Source organism: Cherax quadricarinatus, chromosome 26 (assembly GCF_038502225.1).
Source record: "Cherax quadricarinatus isolate ZL_2023a chromosome 26, ASM3850222v1, whole genome shotgun sequence".
In the NCBI taxonomy this organism is placed as follows: Eukaryota; Metazoa; Arthropoda; class Malacostraca; order Decapoda; family Parastacidae; genus Cherax; species Cherax quadricarinatus.
Genome location: NC_091317.1, coordinates 13804454 through 13827320, shown reverse-complemented (window position 1 = coordinate 13827320; position 22867 = coordinate 13804454). Strand labels below are relative to the sequence as shown.

Genomic DNA, 22867 nt, shown 5'->3' with positions numbered 1-22867 from the left:
AGATATCTTGTGCTGGATGTAAAGAATCATTAATACAATAATAAAGAGCTAGAGTATGGGTAAATCAAATTTATAAAATGAAAAACTTTTATTTACATGGGATATGCATTGCAATCTGATTTAAATTCTCAAGATACAGCATTATGAAATGTCAGACGTCAGGAAAAAATTCCTCAAATCTGTAGTTTTTCCTACAATATTTCTCTAACCTTTCCTTGCAAGTGCCCCCTCTAACATGAATGTGGATAAAGAGGAGCAATAATGATAATCAATAATAACAATAATGCAGTTACAAAGAGAACCTATCACTGATGATTTACTGCATATTTATACATGTCTTTACAAAACAAAAGGAAATCAACATATACAAAACACACAACCATATATTTTCATAAGTAAAGGTGTAGAGTACATTCTACTTAAATTCTCATTTATAAATCTAAACCTATAATGCTGTACATTCTGAAGTAAATAATACACTTTCTTTGTCCTGACAATTTTTTTTACTCAAATGTATGACACCCAATAATGAACCCAGCATAATATGTACAAGTACTAACGAATCAACCAATGGCTATTTGCAATCCAGCTTTTTTTTTTTTATCACCCATGATGGGTGAGAAATGGCTGATGGTGAAGAAGAAAACCAAAAAAAAAAAAGTCATATATAAACTATAAATACTATAGAACAAAAAGTAAGTCACAATACTGTGGTCGAAACAGTTCATAAATTATCAACACTTTGGAGACTTAATTCAAGATGAATCTCTGTCAGTTATGATATCATATTATGCAGAATGTTGGCCAAAATGCATTACACAGTGTCATGCTTACAACAGGTCAAATCCAGTTTTAAAGAAATTACATAAATACTGGCAGAATACCTGGGGAACCTCCACAGTTGCTGTTTATGTGACCTGCAGCCATTTGGCAGTCAGCAGATGAATTCTAATCCCTGCTGTCACTCCTAGGGCACCATAATGAAGATTTTGTCTGCATGTAGGAAAAGAAAAGGCAACAGTCCTAACACACCAGTGATTTGTGCCTAGCAATCTAAAAACAACTTTAATTTGTATAGCACCTAGCACACAGAAACAACTAAGATTTGTAAGTAGAATTCAGGTAGATGTGGGTTCAAATCCCAGTTACTCATGGGCTATTCTACAGTGGAACCCTGAGTTTCGGCTGCTTTGAGTTTAGACTGCTTTTTTCGGCTAAGTTTTGTCCCGAGTTTTGCCCTGTGCCCCGTGTTTCGGCCGGCATACCAGACCTGTCAGCCTGCCCACTCCTGCGCGCCTACCTGTGCAGGCGTCATGAGCCAGTTTAGCTTTGTTTATCCTTGAGTGAATATTACCCTGCACGCTCATCCAAACATTTCACAATAAATTCATAACTTTCTAGTGGCAGCCCTTTGGTAAAGAAAGTGAGAAACATGATAGAATTGAAGAAAGAAATTGTAGCAAAGTACCAAAGTGGAGGAGGAAGAGAGAAGGGAGAATGCCTTCTTCAGTGATTCTACGATATGTATGATACTAAGGCAGCACGAGTCGATAAAGGCTATAGCGCCAGCCAGTGATAAAGTGTAGAATTAACAGTGTAGCAAGTAAGTTAAGCGATTAAGCGATAGAAAAATGACAACACGAAACTTAACTCCTCCATTGCTGTTTGATGTATATGTTTAGGGCGACTGAAAACACCGCCGCCTCTGCTGCCGCTTATACTTATGCTCTCAGTGACCCTTATACACCCAACAACAACACAACACTTCTCGTGACATACGTAATGATGTATTTTATTCATTCTAGAGTACCGTATGTCATGTATCTATGTTATTATTATTGTTTATTATGTCATATTAGATAAATTGTGATAGATAAATAAGCTGCAGAGTTGATATTAGTGTCATATTGAAGGACTATCTTGTCTTGCCTCCAATCAAACTCTCCTACCTCTCTCATATGCCGACAAGAGTCTTCAATGAAGGTAAAACTGAGACAGGGTGACCCAAAAAGAAAGAAAATCCCCAAAAAGAAAATACTTTCATCATCATTCAACACTGTCACCTCACTCACACATAATCACTGTTTTTGCAGAGGTGCTCAGAACACAACAGTTTAGAAGCATATACGCATAAAGATACACAACATATCCCTCCAATCCGCTAATATCCCAAACCCCTCCTTTAGAGTGCAGGCATTGTACTTCCCATTTCCAGGACTCAAGTCCGGCTATATAAAAATCTATTATAATTATTATTGGTGTTATTATTAATTTAGGAAACTGAAGCTCTATTATTATTATAATTATTATTAATTAATCATAGAATTGATGAGGGAAAAAAGGTGAGTGGTGCGTTGAGGTATATGTGGAGTCAAAAAACGTTATCTATGGAAGCAAAGAAGGGAATGTATGAAAGTATAGTAGTACCAACACTCTTATATGGGTGTGAAGCTTGGGTGGTAAATGCAGCAGCGAGGAGACGGTTGGAGGCAGTGGAGATGTCCTGTTTAAGGGCAATGTGTGGTGTAAATATTATGCAGAAAATTCGGAGTGTGGAAATTAGGAAAAGGTGTGGAGTTAATAAAAGTAGTAGTCAGAGGGCAGAAGAGGGGTTGTTGAGGTGGTTTGGTCATTTAGAGAGAATGGATCAAAGTAGAATAACATGGAAAGCATATAAATCTATAGGGGAAGGAAGGCGGGGTAGGGGTCGTCCTCGAAAGGGTTGGAGAGAGAGGGTAAAGGAGGTTTTGTGGGCAAGGGGCTTGGACTTCCAGCAAGCGTGCGTGAGCGTGTTAGATAGGAGTGAATGGAGACGAATGGTACTTGGGACCTGACGATCTGTTGGAGTGTGAGCAGGGTAATATTTAATGAAGGGATTCAGGGAAACCGGTTATTTTCATATAGTCGGACTCGAGTCCTGGAAATGGGAAGTACAATGCCTGCACTTTAAAGGAGGGGTTTGGGATATTGGCAGTTTGGAGGGATATGTTGTGTATCTTTATATGTGTATGCTTCTAAACTGTTGTATTCTGAGCACCTCTGCAAAAACAGTGATAATGTGCGAGTGTGGTGAAAGTGTTGAATGATGATGAAAGTATTTTCTTTTGGGGGATTCTCTTTCTTTTTTGGGTCACCCTGCCTCGGTGGGAGACGGCCGACTTGTTGAAAAAAAAAAAAAATATTATTATTATTAATTAAGGGAACTGAAGCTCTATCGTTGTTATAATAAAACAGTAGACCGGAACTGAAGAATTGCAGCAAAATTTTATGCAACACGTCGTATAATTAATTTAACATGGTTCAGTTTGTGGGAATGAAAAACAAAAGTTCTCTTTTGCTCAAGCAGCTGCCTTGTTGTGTAGCAGCTGGGGAGCCCTCCCGCCATCCCCTGCCATTCCCTGACACCACCCCACCATCCCAGCGTTCGTAATTCATACGTGTCCAGTCCGGTCTTTCTCTGCTACAAGGCAGCTATATTTGTGAATTGTGTTATATTTTAATTACTATATCTTGTATCTGCCAAGAATCATGACACCCAGTAGCTATACCAGTGTTGCTGAAAGTGGCATGGAGAGGTATAAGCACTTAAGTCTTAGAATTAACAAAGAAACAAAGATATTAGACAAGAGATAACCTGTAGCCGTAATGAAGTGTTACTTTGTACACAGAAAAAGAGGTAAGCATGAGTTTGTGTGACTGACTTACTGAATGACTTGACCGACTTACCGAGTGACTTGACTAATATTATTATTATATTATTATTATTCCTCCAGCAAGCATGCGTGAGCGTGTTAGATAGGAGTGAATGGAGACGAATGGTACTTGGGACCTGACGATCTGTTGGAGTGTGAGCAGGGTAATATTTAGTGAAGGGATTCAGGGAAACCGGTTATTTTCATATAGTCGGACTTGAGTCCTGGAAATGGGAAGTACAATGCCTGCACTTTAAAGGAGGGGTTTGGGATATTGGCAGTTTGGAGGGATATGTTGTGTATCTTTATATGTGTATGCTTCTAGACTGTTGTATTTTGAGCACCTCTGCAAAAACAGTGATAATGTGCGAGTGTGGTGAAAGTGTTGAATGATGATGAAAGTATTTTCTTTTTTGGGGATTTTCTTTCTTTTTTGGGTCACCCTGCCTCGGTGGGAGACGGCCGACTTGTTGAAAAAAAAAAAAAAAAAATTCCTCCATGGGGAAGTGGAGCAGAATTCTTCCTCCGTCAGCCATGCGTGTTGTAAGAGGCGACTAAAATGCCGGGAGCAAGGGGCTAGTGACCCCTTCTCCTGTATAAATTACTAAATTTAAAAAGAGAAACTTTTGTTTTTCTTTTTGGGCCACCCTGCCTCGGTGGGATACGGCCGGTTTGTTGAAAGAATAATTATTATTATTAATAATTTAGGGAAATGAAGCTCTATCGTTATTATTATTATTATTATTAATTTAGGGAACTGGAGTACAGATCCAATTCCCAAGATCAAGAGCCCCTCACCAACATCAAGGAACCTTGATGCTGATGAGGGGCTCTTGATCTAGGGAATTGGATCTGTGCTCTAGTTACTTAATAATAATAATAATAATAATACAGTGGACCCCCGGTTTACGATATTATTTCATTCCAGAAGTATGTTCAGGTGCCAGTACTGACCGAATTTGTTCCCATAAGGAATATTGTGAATTAAATTAGTCCATTTCAGACCCCCAATCATACACATACAAAAGCACTTACATAAATACACTTACATAATTGGTCGCATTGGGAGCTGATCGTAAACCGGGGGTCCACTGTACTAACAATAATAATTTTTTTTTTTTTTTCAACAAGTCGGCCGTCTCCCACCGAGGCAGGGTGACCCAAAAAAGAAAGAAAATCCCCAAAAAGAAAATACTTTCATCATCATTCAACACTTTCACCACACTCACACATTATCACTGCTTTTGCAGAGGTGCTCAGAATACAACAGCTTAGAAGCATATACGTATAAAGATACACAACATATCCCTCCAAACTGCCAATATCCCAAACCCCTCCTTTAAAGTGCAGGCATTGTACTTCCCATTTCCAGGACTCAAGTCCGACTATATGAACATAACCGGTTTCCCTGAATCAGGGAATTATTATTATTTTTATTATAATAACGAATGCTGGCAACTCAGTGCATTGTTTACCTCGCTGTGGGAGCAGTTCTCTCCTATTTTGCTTACATTTTTAACAGTCATCTGGCCAAATTTCGTTTTTCTAAGCATGGGTCTTAAGAAAGTAAGTGTAAAGAACAGTGCTGAGAAGAAAAAGAGAATGATTTCCATGGAATTAAAGCATGAAATCATAGATAAACAAGCGAGTTGTCCAGGTTTTGCGTTGAGGGGGAAGAGGGGGGAGAGCTGGCTCGTAACTCAGAGCACAATATCAACCCAGGGATGGCTCGTATCTCAAAAAACTTGTACGTCAGGACACTCGTAAGTCAAAGTTCCACTGTATATATTAAATTCTAATTTCAAATGCAAGGTTAATACAATATGTTCCTTTCACTTAAAGAAAATGGTATACCAGTTAACTTTCAAAAACAGGGATATATATCCTTCAAGAACACACAATTCCTGATGCATTACAAAGAATGTCTAATACTATATAGTGTAAAAATTATCTACAAAAAGTATTATTCCTCCACTATGCATACAGAAATCAGAACCTGCATATTGAGATAAAAGATTCTGAAGTTTCAAGGAATACTTATGAAAAAATTAAACTATTAATCCTAATAAATGAACTCTGTAATTGTAACAAACAAATATCCTTTCAAGCTATGGTATTTCAGCAGGTACCCACCAGCTGAAAACGATGACTTCACTTGTTAGATACATGCTCACACATTAAACGTACATGTTTACAATGTAAACATGCACATGCTTAATGTATACAATGACTTTACTTGTAAGATACATATCCACAAATTAAACATGTACATTTGTACCTTGTTACCTTGGCTTCACTTGGGAGTTAGGAAACTTGCATCTCTGTTCTTATTAAACATTCTTAACATGGAGATTAAAGCTCAATTTTTACTCTGAAATGAAAAATCAGGTTTTATGCTATGTTCTTTCATCTTTGCACTTACTAATTTATCCAAATTAAGGAAAACATAACTGTTAAAATTAATAATAAAATAAAGAAAACAGTTTTCAGCCAAGTGTGTGTCCCTGACCACGAAAAACTCCTCCACCACCTCCTCCTCCTCCTCCTCCACCCCCACCTCCTCCACCTCCACCACCACCTCTAGGAGCAGAAGGTGCACGCCCAAACCCTGAAACAGCTCCACGCTGATTTGGAAAGTAGTCATACCTGAAAAATATAAGCTTGACTAGATACTGCATAGTTTAATTGCATTAATGTAAACAAAGTATACTTCCAATCTAAATAATTTCCAATCCAAATAATTTCCTATCTAAATAATCAGAACAACCTAATTTTATGAATTAATCTTACAATACTAATGACTTCATCTTTCTCAAAAAAAAAATTTGACAGTTAATAATGGAATAACATTGAAACACTTATGACACTCCTTTAATGCAGTCTGATAATCTTCGAAATCTCACATTTTGACATTACACTCCACAAATATCTCATCCCTCCCTATACTAAACATTTGTTAAGATATTTACAATGTCTTATTATTCTAATATTACTAGTGAAAATATATAGTACTTAGTACCATAATGTAGCATGCTTTGAGATTTTAGCATAGGGCAGAATTCTCATAATGTTTAATGTTAAACAGAAAGGCTTATAAGGCTACTCACAATATCTGAGGGGTTTGCAAAAGTGTGGCTCCACCAAAGTCTTGTGGATACTTAAAGGTAAGGAAGAAGTATAGATGTCCAACAAGGATTCCCACTAGCTCCATCATACCTCTTTTAATGAAAAGAAAATATATTAAATAAGAAAAAAAAAAAACATTCAGTAGGGGTTCAAGATACAAGAATACACAACATCAATTCCTAATTTACTTAAACTTACTAGCAGTTATGAATTATATATCTGGATATTAAACCAGGTACCATTAACTCCTTAGCCCTTTCACTGCAGTTTCCCCAAATTAAGAGCCCCTTTTGTGTCGCAATTTAAAAAAAAAAAAATTCTGAAAAAAGTGCGCTCATTATTCTGATGGTAATGAAACAATGAAAATAGTGGATGGCTCTATGCACACTACCAAGTCACATGCAGCACTGCATAAAAACTAATGCTTCACAGACAAATAATTTTGATTATCATCTGTATCAAATCAATTACATTAAATCAAACTTATCATAACTTTCATCATTACTACTCACATCTATGTCCAAACCACAGGAGAATATTATTTTTCACTAACTCCATGGATGCACTGAGAATGTGCTGATGCCTGAAGTAGATAGTTGTGGGTTACTGGGGTTCTCAGTTCCAGTGCTATTCTTGTCATTTTCCCCCAGTCATTTTCGGTTACTCTCTCCATGAATCCATAGAACTTGGCTTCATAATCTATATCCTCAGTAGTGAAAGTGTCACTGTTGAATAGTAAGTGCTTAAAGCACTTAGGGCTAAGAGCATCAGTTCAGCAAGCCATGGTGATCAATGGTGAACATGGCATTTCCATGATGTATTGTGGTGGCCCAGATATTTTTTTATATATTGTGCACACTGACCACACAAATCCATTTACTCATGCCTGGACCTAACAGGCCTTCTGTGCAAATCCGAAGATGGTTCTAGCGTAGATCTATGTAAGCGACAACAGCATCAATTGAACAGATCTAGGCGAGTGACAATGAAAGGGCTAAACATATTAAAGAAATAGTTTAAAGACATACAGCAAAGTGTCTTCTAGGGCTAAGTAATAAATTATGAGAAAAGACATGCTCAGTTCCACACAGGAAATATTACTCTATTCATGGAGTGCTAAAGTACTGTGGGTTATACAGTGATGAACATAATGGGTGAGCTACATGGAGACTGAATGAAGTAGAAGTAATGAATTTAATTAAAAGGTTAAAAGAAGTTATAGTCAGTGTGGTAAATCAACTTCAGTAAAACAAATTCAGAGAACTGGCATGAAAGGTGTGATTGTTGGAGACGAGGGAGGGGAAAGCACGAATGTCAGGGTGTTGAAGGAGAGGTCAAAAGTGAAACTGGCATGCATTCTGATGAACTGGAAAAATCAAGAGAAATTGAACATCACCTTTTCCAATTTTCACAAGAGTGCCATCAGGTACCCCTCCATGAGGTGACAATGTATGAAACTAATGTGACCAATAGGTAGGTGTAAGGGTTGTTTACAATAATTGACAGTGAAAAAATTATTTTATGACATTATATAATAGTTTCCCCCTATATACATACATAGATTTGTTATATTCAGGTGGCAAAAGTAAATGAAGGTGGGGAGATCTTGCTCAATGGTATGGCAGTCAAAATATATACAAGTGTATAGTATTAGCAATAAAGAATTCAATTTTACACTTTACTTTTCAGTACAGGGAACTGATAAAATACTGCAGATTGCTTTGAGACCAGCTGTAAAAATATGGATATACCATAGTATTTATTCAGTATCCAGCAGATATAGGACATTAGTATGCGAAAAAGACTCTGGCTTTTCAGTGCATGAAGAAGTGAGCTTGGTGAAATGTTGCACAAATAAAAGACTCCTCTGCATCTGTGTCCGTTTCATCAACTATCGGCACTGTCTCCACACCATATATGAGTGTTGCATCAGAGTGGAGACAAGCAGTTTTTGGAATCTGACAAAATGCTGGAGTGTGAGCAAGGAAATTTATGAAAGGATATGGGCAAGATGGTTAGGTGGGCTTGAGTTCGATTGGACGAATGGGGATGCTGCAGTTCAGAGGGACAACTGAATTGTACTGTCTGTACATGGTTGGCAAAACAACTACACTAAAGATACCCAGATGTTGTACACGTGTCTAATTTTCATCGTACTGTCTATACACATGGAAAGGTAGCTACGAAAAGCATGATGGATCATCCAGGCTTGGTGGGAAATGGCAAGTGTTAATTTTTATTTTAGATAGGTACACAGAATGACATGCAGCTAAGAGAAATATGAACATCTCAAGACAACAAACATCTGACACTTACCCTCCAAGAATGATCATGTTGAATATTGTGAGGACCCAGGGCAGATACATGGCTTTGAACTGTGTGCCAAACCAAAAGGTTACTATAGTGTCTTTATTGAGCTGACACCAAACGTAGAGGACAACCATTACCATGGGATCCATCAAGTAGAACATTTCTCCCAGCAGTCCCACAATCACACAACAGATCCAGGTAAACAACAGCATGAAGAGGTAGTCAGCTGGTCTCCCAGAAAATATACCTATAATGAAAAAGAAGCATATAATGTGATTAAATATTGTCCAGAAGTGTAATTAGAGGAAAGTTCCAAAGATTAAAATAAGAATAGTATAAGGAGAGTAGAGAATGAACAATAAGTCACAATACTATAAATGGAACTACTTTAACTAACCTACCAAGTATTCTATACACTTACAACATCTGCCACATTGCTTCCCTATCCACCTGCTCATATGTCTTTTCTATATCCATAAATACAACAAAAACTTCTTTAGCCTTATCTAAATTTTGTTCACTTGTATTCATTAATGTAAACACTTGGTCTACACATCCTCTACCCTTCCTAAAACCTCTCTGCTCATCTGTGATCCTGCTCTCTGGCTTGCCTTAATTCTTTCAATAACTTTACCATACACTTTACATGGTGTACTCAACAGACTTTTCTTTTTTCCAACACACCGGCCATTTCCCGCCAAGGCCGGGTGACCCAAAAAAAGAAACATTTTCACTATCATTCAACACTTCACCATCATTCAGACATAATCACTGTCTTTGCAAAGTTGCCCAGATATTACAATTTAGATGTCACTCCAAACAGTCAATATCTCAAACCCCTCCTTGAAAGTGCAGACACTGTACTTCCCACCTCCAGGACTCAAGTTCAACTAACCAGTTCCCTGAATCCTTTCACAAAATATTACCCTGCTCACACTCCAACAGCTCATCAGGTCCCAAAAACTATTTGTCTCTATTCACTCCTAACATGCATGCTCTCTGACAATCTCTAGGTACCTTCCCCCCTTTCATACATCTACTGAACAAATACACTAACCTCTACAAAACCATATCCCCACTTGCTTTTAACATTTTTGTCCTGATCCAATCAATCCCAGCTGCTTTACCCCTTTCATTATATCCACTGCTTCATGAACTTTCCCCACACTCACATCTGGTTCTTCCTCACTCCAAAAGTTATTATACCTCCTGTTGCAACCCCTGAATGGGTTACAATGATTTTTATGTATATATGTAATGTATATTATCTTTTCATATAATTTTATATTGCTTATATTTGCGATAATAGCTAAATCGTAAATGTATGACTTTATATTATTATTTGACTTTTATATTGTTATTTAGCTTATGTTGTTAGGATGTCCATAAAATGTGCTCAGTTAGGCTTGATTGTCAAACGACTGTAATTATCGCTTGTCGCTCGTTATACTGCCGGCTTCTGAGCTGCAGTTGTCCACGTAGCTATCACGTGATCGAGGGGGGGGTGTCCTCACCTTTCGCTTGAAGTATTCAGTCTGCTGGAGACTCGCTTGGTGGTTGGACAGATTGTCTGTCTCATTATTCTTGTTAGTTCTGTAGAACTTTGTTCACAGAACATTGTAAAGACTTAGTGATTTTCGACGTTGTACTGAGGTTGTGTGTCACATAGACACTCTGAGTATCTCAGGTCCTTAGCTATAGCTTCTGACCTAATTTTGTACTGGTTTCTGTGCATTGTCACAGTCGAGTTTTTCCTATGCTGAACGAAGATTCAGTATTATGGGAGTTTTGTAACTTTGGTGGAGGATCTGCTGATGGTCCCTACTTAGTGTCGTTATATTATCTCCTTGATCCTGATTGTGTCGCAGTCGCATATTGCATTGCTATTGGGCTTAGCATTCTTTGTTGTTCAAGCAGACTGTTCGGGTTGCCAGTCGGTCAAGAAGTTAGTTTATTTGAGGACTTTGTCAGTCACTTGTTTAAGTCTTATTCGAGTCTTGAGACATAGCTAACTACTTAAGAGCACTTACACGCATACACACACTTGTACATATTTGTAATATCTTATTAAATGTTAATGTACCTGACGGTACTTAAGAATTATAAATGTGATATGTGCTTTCAGCACAATAATATTGAACTCGAGAGATTGATTTTATTTTGATTGCTGTAATTAATTTACTTTGATAATATACCTCTAGACAACTTACTACTTAATAAATTTATTAAATTTTAATTTCTCTAGTTAGTAGCCTACCAGTTGTAATCCTAAAGCACTATTGAACCATACTGAATTTCAATGGATAATTGGACAAGGATACTGACTACTTGTTACGAAAACCCAGTAACAGGCTGGATGCTAGAAGGGCAGTCCTTTCTAGTATTCACTGGAGATCTCTAAGCTTTTAGAATCGCGTTTTTTGTAACACCTCCCTGCACACTGCGTGAAATCACTGGCTACCTCTCTTCATCAACATTTAACAGTTCCTCAAAAATATTCCCTCCATCTTCCCAATACCTCTACCTCATAATCTAAAACTTCCCTCTTTTGTTTTTAACTATTAAATACATTCATACCCAAGGCTTTCTTCAAATATCATCATTGTGAATCAGAATATTTAGCAATCAACTATATAAAAAATTGGTAGGCAAGGTGATATTGTCAATGCTCACACACAGAGTACATTTCCTGTTATGTTTAACCCTTTGACTGTTTCGGTCGTATATATACGTCTTACGAGCCACCGTGTTTGACGTATATATACTCATAAATTCTAGCGGCTTCAAATCAAAACAGGAGAAAGCTGGTAGGCCCACATGTGAGAGAATTGGTCTGTGTGGTCAGTGTGCACCATATAAAAAAAACTCCTGCAGCACGCAGTGCATAATGAGAGAAAAAAAACTCCGACCAGTTTTTTTTTACTTAAAATGCCGACTTTGTGGTCTATTTTCATATAGTATTTATGGTTGTATTCTCGTTTTCTTGGTCTCATTTGATAGAAAGGAAAACATATTACAGAAATAGAGGTGATTTTGATTGGTTTTACTATGAAAAGAACCTTGAAATGGAGCTCAAATTAGGGGAAATGTTTGATTTTTGCCGATGTTTAAAAGTAAACAAATGATGTCATTTTCCAATAAATGTCCAAGTAGCCATTCTAATATGCAGTCATGAATGGGTTGACATTATTTGTACAATTATTACAATATTGCAGTAGTCTGCAAAGCAGTAAATCTTCTATTTTTTGCTTGAATAAAAATTCAAAATAGAAAGGAAGAGTAATATCAGAGAGGCCTGGAGACATGACTGATGAACAAAGAAAATGTTATTTTAGAGCCAGGAAGGTCTGCAATGCTCATTCTGGACTTTATTATGAAATTGTCATATTTTTTAATTTTCGTGAAATTGGCCAAATTGCAAATTTCTGACCACGTTATTGGGTAGTTGAAATCGGTAAATGGGCAATTTCTTGCACTCAATCGATAGAAAAAATGGAGTTCTAAAGAAATAGCTATGAGTTTGGTCGACTGGAACGATGAAATTAGCCGAGAATAGGGCTCAAAGTGGGCGATATCGCCGATTTGTAAATATTGCCGAGGTCGCTAACTTCACAAGAGGGTAATTCCATCAGTTTTCCATCAAATTTCATTCTTTTGGTGTCATTACAATCGGGAAAATATTCTCTATCATTTCATAAGAAAAAATATTTTTTTTTTTTTTTTTGGAAATTTTGTGACACCAGGAGACACCTCAGGATTGGGGGTTGCGACAGTCAAGGGGTTAAATAACCCTTCCCTTTTTAAAAGTGTGGACAGTATTTTCTGCCATAAAATGATCTAGCACAGAGTCACTGACTTAGGTTAACAGTATGTATGCTTTATGCTTACATTAATCCAATTCCAGAGTATTTCACTCAACAAATGTGTGGCAGGAAGCTACAATCATAACACATTTCCAGGCCACCGGGTGTCCAATGGCCTGCAAATTCATGAAAGAAGAATTCTATTCTTGTGAAGAGTGAACTGAATATCTGTACTTTTGGAACCTAGTTTCCAAATATAGTACATGCCATCACATTCCTATCAGAGAAACAAATATGATGACAGTGTTGTGCACACAAACCATCAATTACATCAAAAAATCTTTTATAATAACTAATTATTGAAGCTCTGAAAAAAATAATGAAAAATATAGCTATGTACAAATTTTTATATTTACCTGTTTCTAACCTGAGAGAGTAGTTATACAGGAAATAGCAGTTAAGAAGAAAATGAAAACCCGTCTGTGGGGTTATGGGGTAGTAAAACAATGCCGTCACAGGCCTCCATAACTGTGAAAGAAACATTTTGTTTTTGAAATGCAAATTTATAAATCATACAGTAATGGGAGTGGTAAGCTGTCTAAAACAATCATTAATACAAGAAACTACTTGCCATTTCATTACAAAACTTATGCATTTTTAATCTTTAAACATTGTACCCTTAAAGCATTCTTATTTATATTCCTTAAAGAAGACCAAATAATACTGATAATCTGAGTTACAGTATTACAATTTTCTCACCTGAAAACTCTGAAAGATTTCAAAGGTCAAAATTACCCAACGAGGGTTGATTAGCCGAAATCGACCAAGTAGTGATAAGCCAATCGTACCCCCGAACCAAGTTTTGGTCAGCGGGGGTATGTTATTAAACCACGCACCAATGTCACTCATTCTGTCACTGACGGTCACCAAAACAGCTGCAAAGAGAAGAGTATCAATATATACAGAAGGACCCTGCTTTACAGCATTTTAAGTACAGTGGAATCCTGAGTATTGGCCGCTTCAAGTTTCAACCACTTTTTTCGGCTAAATTTTATCCCGAGTTTCAACCATTGCCCCGGGTTTCGGCCGGTGTACCAGACCTGTCCGCCTGTCCGTGCCTGCGTGCAGGCGTCGTGAGCCAGTCTAGCTTGTTTATCCTTGAGTGAACATTACCCTGAGCGCTCATCCGAACACTTCACAATAAATTCATTGTGTTTAGTGCTTGTTTATTAATTGTGATTGTGAAATAAGTCACCATGGGCCCAAAGAAACTTCATAGTGGCAGTGAGGCAGTGATTGAGGCAGCAGTGGAGGCAGCAGTGGAGGCAGTGGTTGAGGCAGTGGTGGAGGCAGTGGTGGAGGCAATGGCTGAGGCAGTGGTTGAGGCAGTGGTGGAGGCAGTGGTTGAGTCAGTGACGGAGGCAGTGATGGAGGCAGTGATGGAGGCAGTGATGGAGGCAGTGATGGAGGCAGCGATGGAGGCAGTGGTAAAGGCAGTGGTGGAGGCAATAATAAGTCCTCCCTCTCTCCTCCTCCCTATCTTCCAGATGCCAACAAGAGTCTTCAATAAAGGTACGTAAATGTGATTTTTAAATGTTTATTTATGTATTGTATTACTCATTTAATAGTATATGTATGTTTTAACCCTTAAACTGTCCAAACGCAGATTTACGTTTTTTCAACATTTGAAAGTATGTAAAAAAAACGTAGATCTTCTTTTTGTTTTTGTTTTTTACATTTGAAAACGTGTAAAAAAACTTTGATTTACGTTTTTTTTTTGTTATATTTGAAAATATGTAAAAAATGTAGATCTACTTTTGGAGCACTACGCATGTGAACATAGATCTGTTTCGACAGTTTAAGGGTTAAGTACTATATGTATGTTAAACTATACGAGTTATTCTTTAAAAAATGTATTTTTTGTGTATACAGTGGACATTCGATGGCATCGACACTCAATAAATCCAACATTCGATGCATTTTAACGCAAAAATTTTGCCTCGACATTCAATGGAAAACCCGACATTCGATACAATTCGTACGAAATGTGTCCACGTGTGACCTGAACTGCCCCGTGTGTGCCAGTGTTTACAAGCCAGCCAGTGTGCACGCATCTAAGGATACATTCGGTACATTCCATATTATCACTGTTTTTGGTGCTTGTTTCTGCAAATAAGTAACCATGGGCCTCAAGAAAGCTTCTAGTGCCAAACCTTCGAGAAAAAAGGCGCTAATGACTACTGAAATTGCAAAGTATGAAAGTGGAGTGCGTGTGTCGGAGCTGGCCAGGTTGTATACAAAACCCCAATCAACCATCTCTACTATAGTGAGCAGGAAAACAGCAATCAAGGAAGCTTTTGTTGCAAAAGGTGCAACTTTGTTTTCGAAACAGAGCTCACTAGTGTTAGATGTTGAGAGACTGTTATTGGTGTGGATAAATGAAAAACAGATAGCAGGAGATAGCATCTCTCAAGCGATCATTTGTGAAAAGGCTAGGCAGTTGCATGATGATTTGGTAAAGAAATTGCCTGCAACTAGTGGTGATGTGAGTGAATTTAAGGCCAGCAAAGGTTGGTTTGAAAGATTTAAGAATCGTAGTGGCATACACAGTGTGGCAAGGCATGGTGAGGCTGCCAGTTCGGACCACAAAGTGGCTGAAAAATATGTGCATGAATTCAATACGTACATTGAGGCTGAAGAAAATTGCCAAGCAGGACCTGCATTACTCAGGAGGAAAAGGCACTCCCAGGACATAAGCCTATGAAAGACAGGCTTACTCTTCTGATGTGTGCCAATGCTAGTGGCGATTGCAAAGTGAAGCCTTTATTGGTGCATCACTCAGAAACTCCCAGAGCGTTCAGGCAAAAGAATATCCTCAAGGCTAATTTGTGTGTGCTGTGGAGGGCAAACAGTAAGGCATGGGTCACTAGGGACTTTTTCTATGACTGATTACACCATGCATTTGCCCCCACTGTGAAAAATTACCTAATTGAAAAGAAATTAGACCTTAAGTGCCTCCTGGTATTAGACAATGCCCCTGGTCATCCTACAGACTTGGCAGAGCGACTTTCTGGGGACATGAGGTTCATTAATGTAAAGTTTTTGCCTCCTAATAACACTCCTCTCCTGCAGCCCATGGACCAGCAGGTCATTTCCAACTTCAAGAAACTGTACACAAAATCTATGTTTCAAAAGTGCTTTGTAGTGACTACTGAAACTCAACTGACTCTAAAAGAGTTTTGGAAGGATCACTTTAATATCCTCAATTGTATAAACCTTATAGGTAAGGCTTGGGAGGAAGTAACTAAGAGGACCTTGAACTCTGCTTGGAAAAAACTGTGGCCAGAATGTGTAGACAAAAGGGATTTTGAAGGGTTTGAGGCTAACCCTGAGAATCCTATGCCAGTTGAGGAATCCATTGTTGCATTGGGAAAGTCCTTGGGGTTGGAGGTTAGTGGGGAGGATGTCGAAGAGTTGGTGAAGGAGGACAATGAAGAATTAACCACTGATGAGCTGCTAGATCATCTTCAACAGCAAGAGGCCAGACCTGAGGAAACTGCTTCGGAGGAGGGGATAGAGAAATTGAAGAAGTTGCCTACTTCAAAGATTAAGGAAATGTGTGCAATGTGGCTTAAAGTGCAAACCTTTTTTGATAACAATTACCCTAACACAGCTATTGCAAGCAGTGCTGGTGACTATTACACTGACAATGTTGTGAACCACTTTAGGAAAGTCATAAAGGAACGAGAGGTACAGGCCTCTATGGACAGATATGTTGTGCGACAGAAGTCCAGTGACTCAAGCTGGTCCTAGTGGCATTAAAAGAAGGGGGGGAAGTAACCCCGGAAAAGGACTTGCTACCTCAAGTCCTAATGGAAGGGGATTCCCCTTCTAAACACTAACACCATCCACACTCTCCCCTCCTCCCATCCCATCAATCACCACCAGATCTTCATTAAAGGTAAGTGTCAATTATTCTAATGTTATTAATCTATTGTTATTGTAATTATTCTATTGCATTAAACTTAATATTCCATATGGTAAAAAAAAAATTTTTCTTACTTTTGGGTGTCTTGCACAGATTAATTTGATTTCCATTATTTCTTATGGGGAAAATTAATTCGACTTTCGATATTTTCAACATTCAATAGCTCTCAGGAATGGATTAGTATCGAATGTCGAGGGTCCACTGTATTTTTGTGGGTTTGGAACAGATTAATTGTATTTACATTATTTCTTATGGGAAATATTTCATCGACTTTTGGCTGTTTCAAGTTTAGGCCTAGCTCCTGGGACGGATTACAGCCGAAACTTGGGGTTCCACTGTATACCGATTTTTCATTTATTCAGGCTACCTACAAAAAATATACACACCATTCACTATAAGCTATGTACGAAAGTACTTTAAGGCAAGTAATGTGTGTGCTGTACGTACATTTTTAAGGCCTAGCTCTGTTGCTCATTTAATATATGATAGTATATATACAAACTTTTATCAGGCTTTTTTGTGTATTTGAAAGTGAAAAAAGCATATGTTTTACTTTACAGTAATTTTTGCTTACAGCAGTAGCCTGGAACTTTACCTGCTGTATAAGCAGCCCCTGCTGTTACCATATTCTTAACATTTTATATCCATTAATTATCCTAACAAAGTGTTAAATGTCAGACATTAGTGAAGACAAATCAAATGTAGGTTATGCTCAAATGGTTGTACTTACTTTAATTTCAAAAAACTCTTTTAAATCAAGTTTAGTTTTGGAATAGTTACTATTATAGCTACTCTACTCCATGTTACATTCATTACTGAAACCAGATACTGGGTTTTATTTCTTACTGTCTATGTGTTTATTTTGGTCAGTATCAAATGTAAGACAATATGTATATATTGTTGTGAGTAATTATAAATATATGCAAGTGATATACTGTATATGTTATAGTAATAACCCAGGATAGCCTATAATTCCTCGAAAAGATCCATTTCCATAGTCTCATTCAGGTACCTACATACTGTAAATCATCTGTAACATAGTACAGTATACACTATATACATTAAGCATTTGGTATTGAAAATTACCAGTATAAATATGCTATAACTTAACCCAGGATATCTCTACACTTTTTTAACCATTAGACTGTAGTTTATGTAGATCTGTCTGTCTGGGGGTCAGAGGAACTTACAAAATCTGTTCAAAAATAAATAGAGTAATATTTCTTTTAACCATGGTTCCCATCACCACCTTCCTAGAGCTTTGCCTTTTTTTTTTTTTCAGGGGGGGGGCTGCTCTCATAACCAAGAGCTTCCAGTCCCACTTCTGAATCGATATTGAGGGCTTCCTGTACGTATCTCTCCCTCCTCTGCTACAGAGAACATATTTAGGATTCTGACGCCCACCAATGGATGGGTATTCCCAATATGCAAAAAATATGACTGTCTCCATTGCACTTTCCAGTCAATATTTGAGAATTTTCTTAACAGAATTATCTCTAAGCTCAAAACTGAACCCCTAACCTTAATATTAATGCAGACTGCAATGATCACTGTTACAAGTTATCTTGTTTAAGTTAACCTGCGTATCTACATTTTTACTGCAATCTGAATAAGCCATATAATTCTGGAACATGAATAAGCAAAAAAATAAAAAACTGAATTTTAAGAGCTATTTTATAAACAAACCCAATAAAAGATTCCCTCTTCTGATTAAATAAACAAGCAGACTATTCAAACAGAAAAATCATTATGCATAAATTTTTAGCATTTCTGCATGCCCATTACATGTGCTTAGGCCTTACTAAACCCCTGTGGGAACTCATTAAGGTAACAAGTCACACTGCTTTGTAGAGAAGATTTTATTCAGATTATTAACCATTAAACTGTCCAAAAGTAGATCTACGTTTTTTCAACATTTGAAAGTATGTAAAAAAACGTAGATTTTTTTTTTACATTTGAAAATGTGTAAAAAAACTTTGATCTACATTTTTTTTTTTTATATTTGAAAATATGTAAAATAACGCAGATCTACTTTTGGAGCACTACGCATGTGAACATAAATTTGTTTGGACAGTTTAAGGGTTAATTGAGAAGCACAGTAACTCAGGCTAGCCTAAAAAAGCCACTCTGACTTATTTCCATTAGGGTCCTGTGATCCTCCTCATAAGGATGCAACCCACAAAAGTCAGCTAAGACCCAGATACCTCCTTACTTCAAGGTTAACAAAGGCAACAAGTGTAAGGAAACATGCCTAACATTTTCATTTTGTGCTAGGATGAGCCAAATACACTACTACTCTGCCAAGAACCACTGGGGAATAGTTCATAGTCAGGTCTGATCAAAGGAATGGAAGAGCAACCCCACAATTCCTTGGATAACGAGCCCTTCACTGTCACTCTTGAAGGGCATCCTAGGTGCCTTAACTGGTACCACCTTCAGGTGACACTGGAAAGACCTAAGTTTGATTCCAGACCAGATGGAAGTGCTGAGCATGTTTCTTTATACCTGTTATCCATGTCCACCTACCAATAAGTAGGTACCTGAGACACATATTATAATAATCACAACTAAGGTTATGAGGATAACAAAAAGATTAGGTGATGAAAGATTGGATATCAGATTGGAGGGAGAGAGTATGGAGGAATTGGAGGGAGAGAGTATGGAGGAGGTGAATGTATTCAGATATTTGGGAGTGGACGTGTCAGCGGATGGGTCTATGAAAGATGAGGTGAATCATAGAATTGATGAGGGGAAAAGGGTGAGCGGTGCACTTAGGAGTCTGTGGAGACAAAGAACTTTGTCCTTTGAGGCAAAGAGGGGAATGTATGAGAGTATAGTTTTACCAACGCCCTTATATGGGTGTGAAGCATGGGTGATGAATGTTGCAGCGAGGAGAAGGCTGGAGGCAGTGGAGATGTCATGTCTGAGGGCAATGTGTGGTGTGAATATAATGCAGAGAATTCGTAGTTTGGAAGTTAGGAGGAGGTGCGGGATTACCAAAACTGTTGTCCAGAGGGCTGAGGAAGGGTTGTTGAGGTGGTTCAGACATGTAGAGAGAATGGAGCGAAACAGAGTGACTTCAAGAGTGTATCAGTCCGTAGTGGAAGGAAGGCGGGGTAGGGGTCCGCCTAGGAAAGGTTGGAGGGAGGGGGTAAAGGAGGTTTTGTGTGCGAGGGGCTTGGACTTCCAGCAGGCATGCGTGAGCGTGTTTGATAGGAGTGAATGGAGACAAATGGTTTTTAATACTTGACGTGCTGTTGGAGTGTGAGCAAAGTAACATTTATGAAGGGGTTCAGGGAAACCGGCAGGCCGGACTTGAGCCCTGGAGATGGGAAGTACAGTGCCTGCACTCTGAAGGGGGGGTGTTAATGTTGCAGTTTAAAAACTGTAGTGTAAAGCACCCTTCTGGCAAGACAGTGATGGAGTGAATGATTACCTGGAGTTTACCTGGAGAGAGTTCCGGGGGTCAATGCCCCCGCGGCCCGGTCTGTGACCAGGCCTCCTGGTGAATCAGAGCCTGATCAACCAGGCTGTTGCTGCTGGCTGCACGCAAACCAACGTACAAGCCACAGCCCGGCTGGTCTGGAACCGACTTTAGGTGCTTGTCCAGTGCCAGCTTGAAGACTGCCAGGGGTCTGTTGGTAATCCCCCTTATGTATGCTGGGAGGCAGTTGAACAGTCTCGGGCCCCTGACACTTATTGTATGGTCTCTTAACGTGCTAGTGACACCCCTGCTTTTCATTGGGGGGATGTTGCATCGTCTGCCAAGTCTTTTGCTTTCGTAGTGAGTGATTTTCGTGTGCAAGTTCGGTACTAGTCCCTCTAGGATTTTCCAGGTGTATATAATCATGTATCTCTCCCACCTGCGTTCCAGGGAATACAGGTTTAGGAACCTCAAGCGCTCCCAGTAATTGAGGTGTTTTATCTCCGTTATGCGCGCCGTGAAGGTTCTCTGTACATTTTCTAGGTCAGCAATTTCACCTGCCTTGAAAGGTGCTGTTAGTGTGCAGCAATATTCCAGCCTAGATAGAACAAGCGACCTGAAGAGTGTCATCATGGGCTTGGCCTCCCTAGTTTTGAAGGTTCTCATTATCCATCCTGTCATTTTTCTAGCAGATGCGATTGATACAATGTTATGGTCCTTGAAGGTGAGATCCTCCAACATGATCACTCCCAGGTCTTTGACGTTGGTGTTTTGCTCTATTTTGTGGCCAGAATTTGTTTTGTACTCTGATGAAGATTTAATTTCCTCATGTTTACCATATCTGAGTAATTGAAATTTCTCATCGTTGAACTTCATATTGTTTTCTGCAGCCCACTGAAAGATTTGGTTGATGTCCGCCTGGAGCCTTGCAGTGTCTGCAATGGAAGACACTGTCATGCAGATTCGGGTGTCATCTGCAAAGGAAGACACGGTGCTGTGGCTGACATCCTTGTCTATGTTGGATATGAGGATGAGGAACAAGATGGGAGCGAGTACTGTGCCTTGTGGAACAGAGCTTTTCACCGTAGCTGCCTCGGACTTTACTCTGTTGACGACTACTCTCTGTGTTCTGTTAGTGAGGAAATTATAGATCCATCGACCGGTTTTTCCTGTTATTCCTTTAGCACGCATTTTGTGCGCTATTACGCCATGGTCACACTTGCCGAAGGCTTTTGCAAAGTCTGTATATATTACATCTGCATTCTTTTTGTCTTCTAGTGCATTTAGGACCTTGTCGTAGTGATGCAATAGTTGAGACAGACAGGAGCGACCTGTTCTAAACCTATGTTGCCCTGGGTTGTGTAACTGATGGGTTTCTAAATGGGTGGTGATCTTGCTTCTTAGGACCCTTTCAAAGATTTTTATGATATGGGATGTTAGTGCTATCGGTCTGTAGTTCTTTGCTGTTGCTTTACTGCCCCCTTTGTGGAGTGGGGCTATGTCTGTTGTTTTTAGTAACTGTGGGACGACCCCCGTGTCCATGCTCCCTCTCTACCCTGCCTTGGTGGGAATCGGCCAGTGTGCTAATGAAAATAAATAAAAAAATCACAACTAAGCAGACAAGGATCCCCGAGTTACAAAGAAATTGTAAAGTTGATGAATAAGATTCATGAACAACATCTGAGTATCTTCATTGCTGAAACTTGTCAGGACTAAAACCTATCAATATGATAAATAGCAAGGTGCCGACAGTATGGTAAGCAAGACACTGTTCCCGAGTTGTATTTATTGGTACAACGTTGCATCACAAATTTGTAAAGCCAATTTGTGGTGCAACTTACCAATAAGACTCCTGCAGTCTCACCCTAGGTACATGGTACTATACACTACTGTGGGACCCATTAGGAGGAAACAGACCAAGGAACCACACTGGAAACAAGCTAGACATAGTGACTATTTGCTTATCCTATTTTCTTCGGATTATTATTCCTCCGGACTAATAAGCCGATAAAAAAAATCTTCCCCTCTTAAAAGCAACAGGCAACACAATCTCCTATTACACTCCACACAAGCATATGCCAAGCAATTATTGCCCCGCCACACCAAAACTTGCTGCAACTGCCTCTTGTTCTGTGCCATTTCCTTCTAACTTTAGAGTACAGGAGGTAAGTTTTTTTTTTTTTGAACAAAATTAAGATGTTGAGCCTCACCGAGCCTCCAGATGTCAACATTGCCATACCTCGACGTGTCTTACTCACCGCGTCTGCTTCATATTACTACAATTTAGGTTATTTTTGTTTTAAAAAATATACGTTTTAATCTCTGGAAAGGTATGTTTAGACATAAATTTTGTTTTGATATTTACATAAAATTTGGCGGAAATGGGAGAAAGATAATTGCGCGATATTATTGCTGGACGCATCTGGTATAAAGTTGATGTCTTCAGGAGCTTTCCTCGTGTAATATATAATATAATAATAATAATAATAATAATAATAATAATAATAATAATAATAATAATAAT

The 22867-nt window shown here is 38.6% G+C and overlaps 2 protein-coding genes across 2 annotated transcripts in view; one reads left to right on the top strand and one right to left on the bottom strand.

Annotated features, from left to right (window-relative positions):
- Positions 1-945, top strand: part of LOC138853244 (golgin subfamily A member 6-like protein 22) — a 29105-nt gene extending 28160 nt beyond the window's left edge. Inside the window, exon 5 of the mRNA XM_070088955.1 lies at positions 797-945. Within this exon, the coding sequence (XP_069945056.1) occupies positions 797-945 (149 nt within the window). The remainder of the gene's footprint in view (positions 1-796) is intronic.
- Der-1 (derlin 1) lies at positions 70-22660 on the bottom strand. Its single transcript, XM_053780582.2, has 6 exons — positions 22554-22660; positions 13691-13866; positions 13348-13459; positions 9135-9375; positions 6800-6910; positions 70-6338 (listed from the first exon to the last, which is right to left on the bottom strand). The coding sequence occupies exons 2-6, from the start codon at positions 13838-13840 to the stop codon at positions 6179-6181; spliced, it is 774 nt and encodes a 257-aa protein (XP_053636557.2). The 5' UTR covers positions 13841-13866; positions 22554-22660; the 3' UTR covers positions 70-6178.
- Between the last annotated feature and the right edge of the window lie 207 nt (positions 22661-22867).

Bases quoted from the DNA above. Each gene is read 5' to 3' on its own strand.
- Der-1 (XM_053780582.2), bottom strand. From the start codon at position 13,840: ATGAGTGACATTGGTGCGTGGTTTAATAACATACCCCCGCTGACCAAA. The intron at 9,376-13,347 runs GTAAATATAAAA...TTTTCATTATAG, and splicing joins CTCTCTCAGGTTAGAAACAG to GTATATTTTCTGGGAGACCA. The intron at 6,339-6,799 runs GTGAGTAGCCTT...TATATTTTTCAG, and splicing joins TTGCAAACCCCTCAGATATT to GTATGACTACTTTCCAAATC.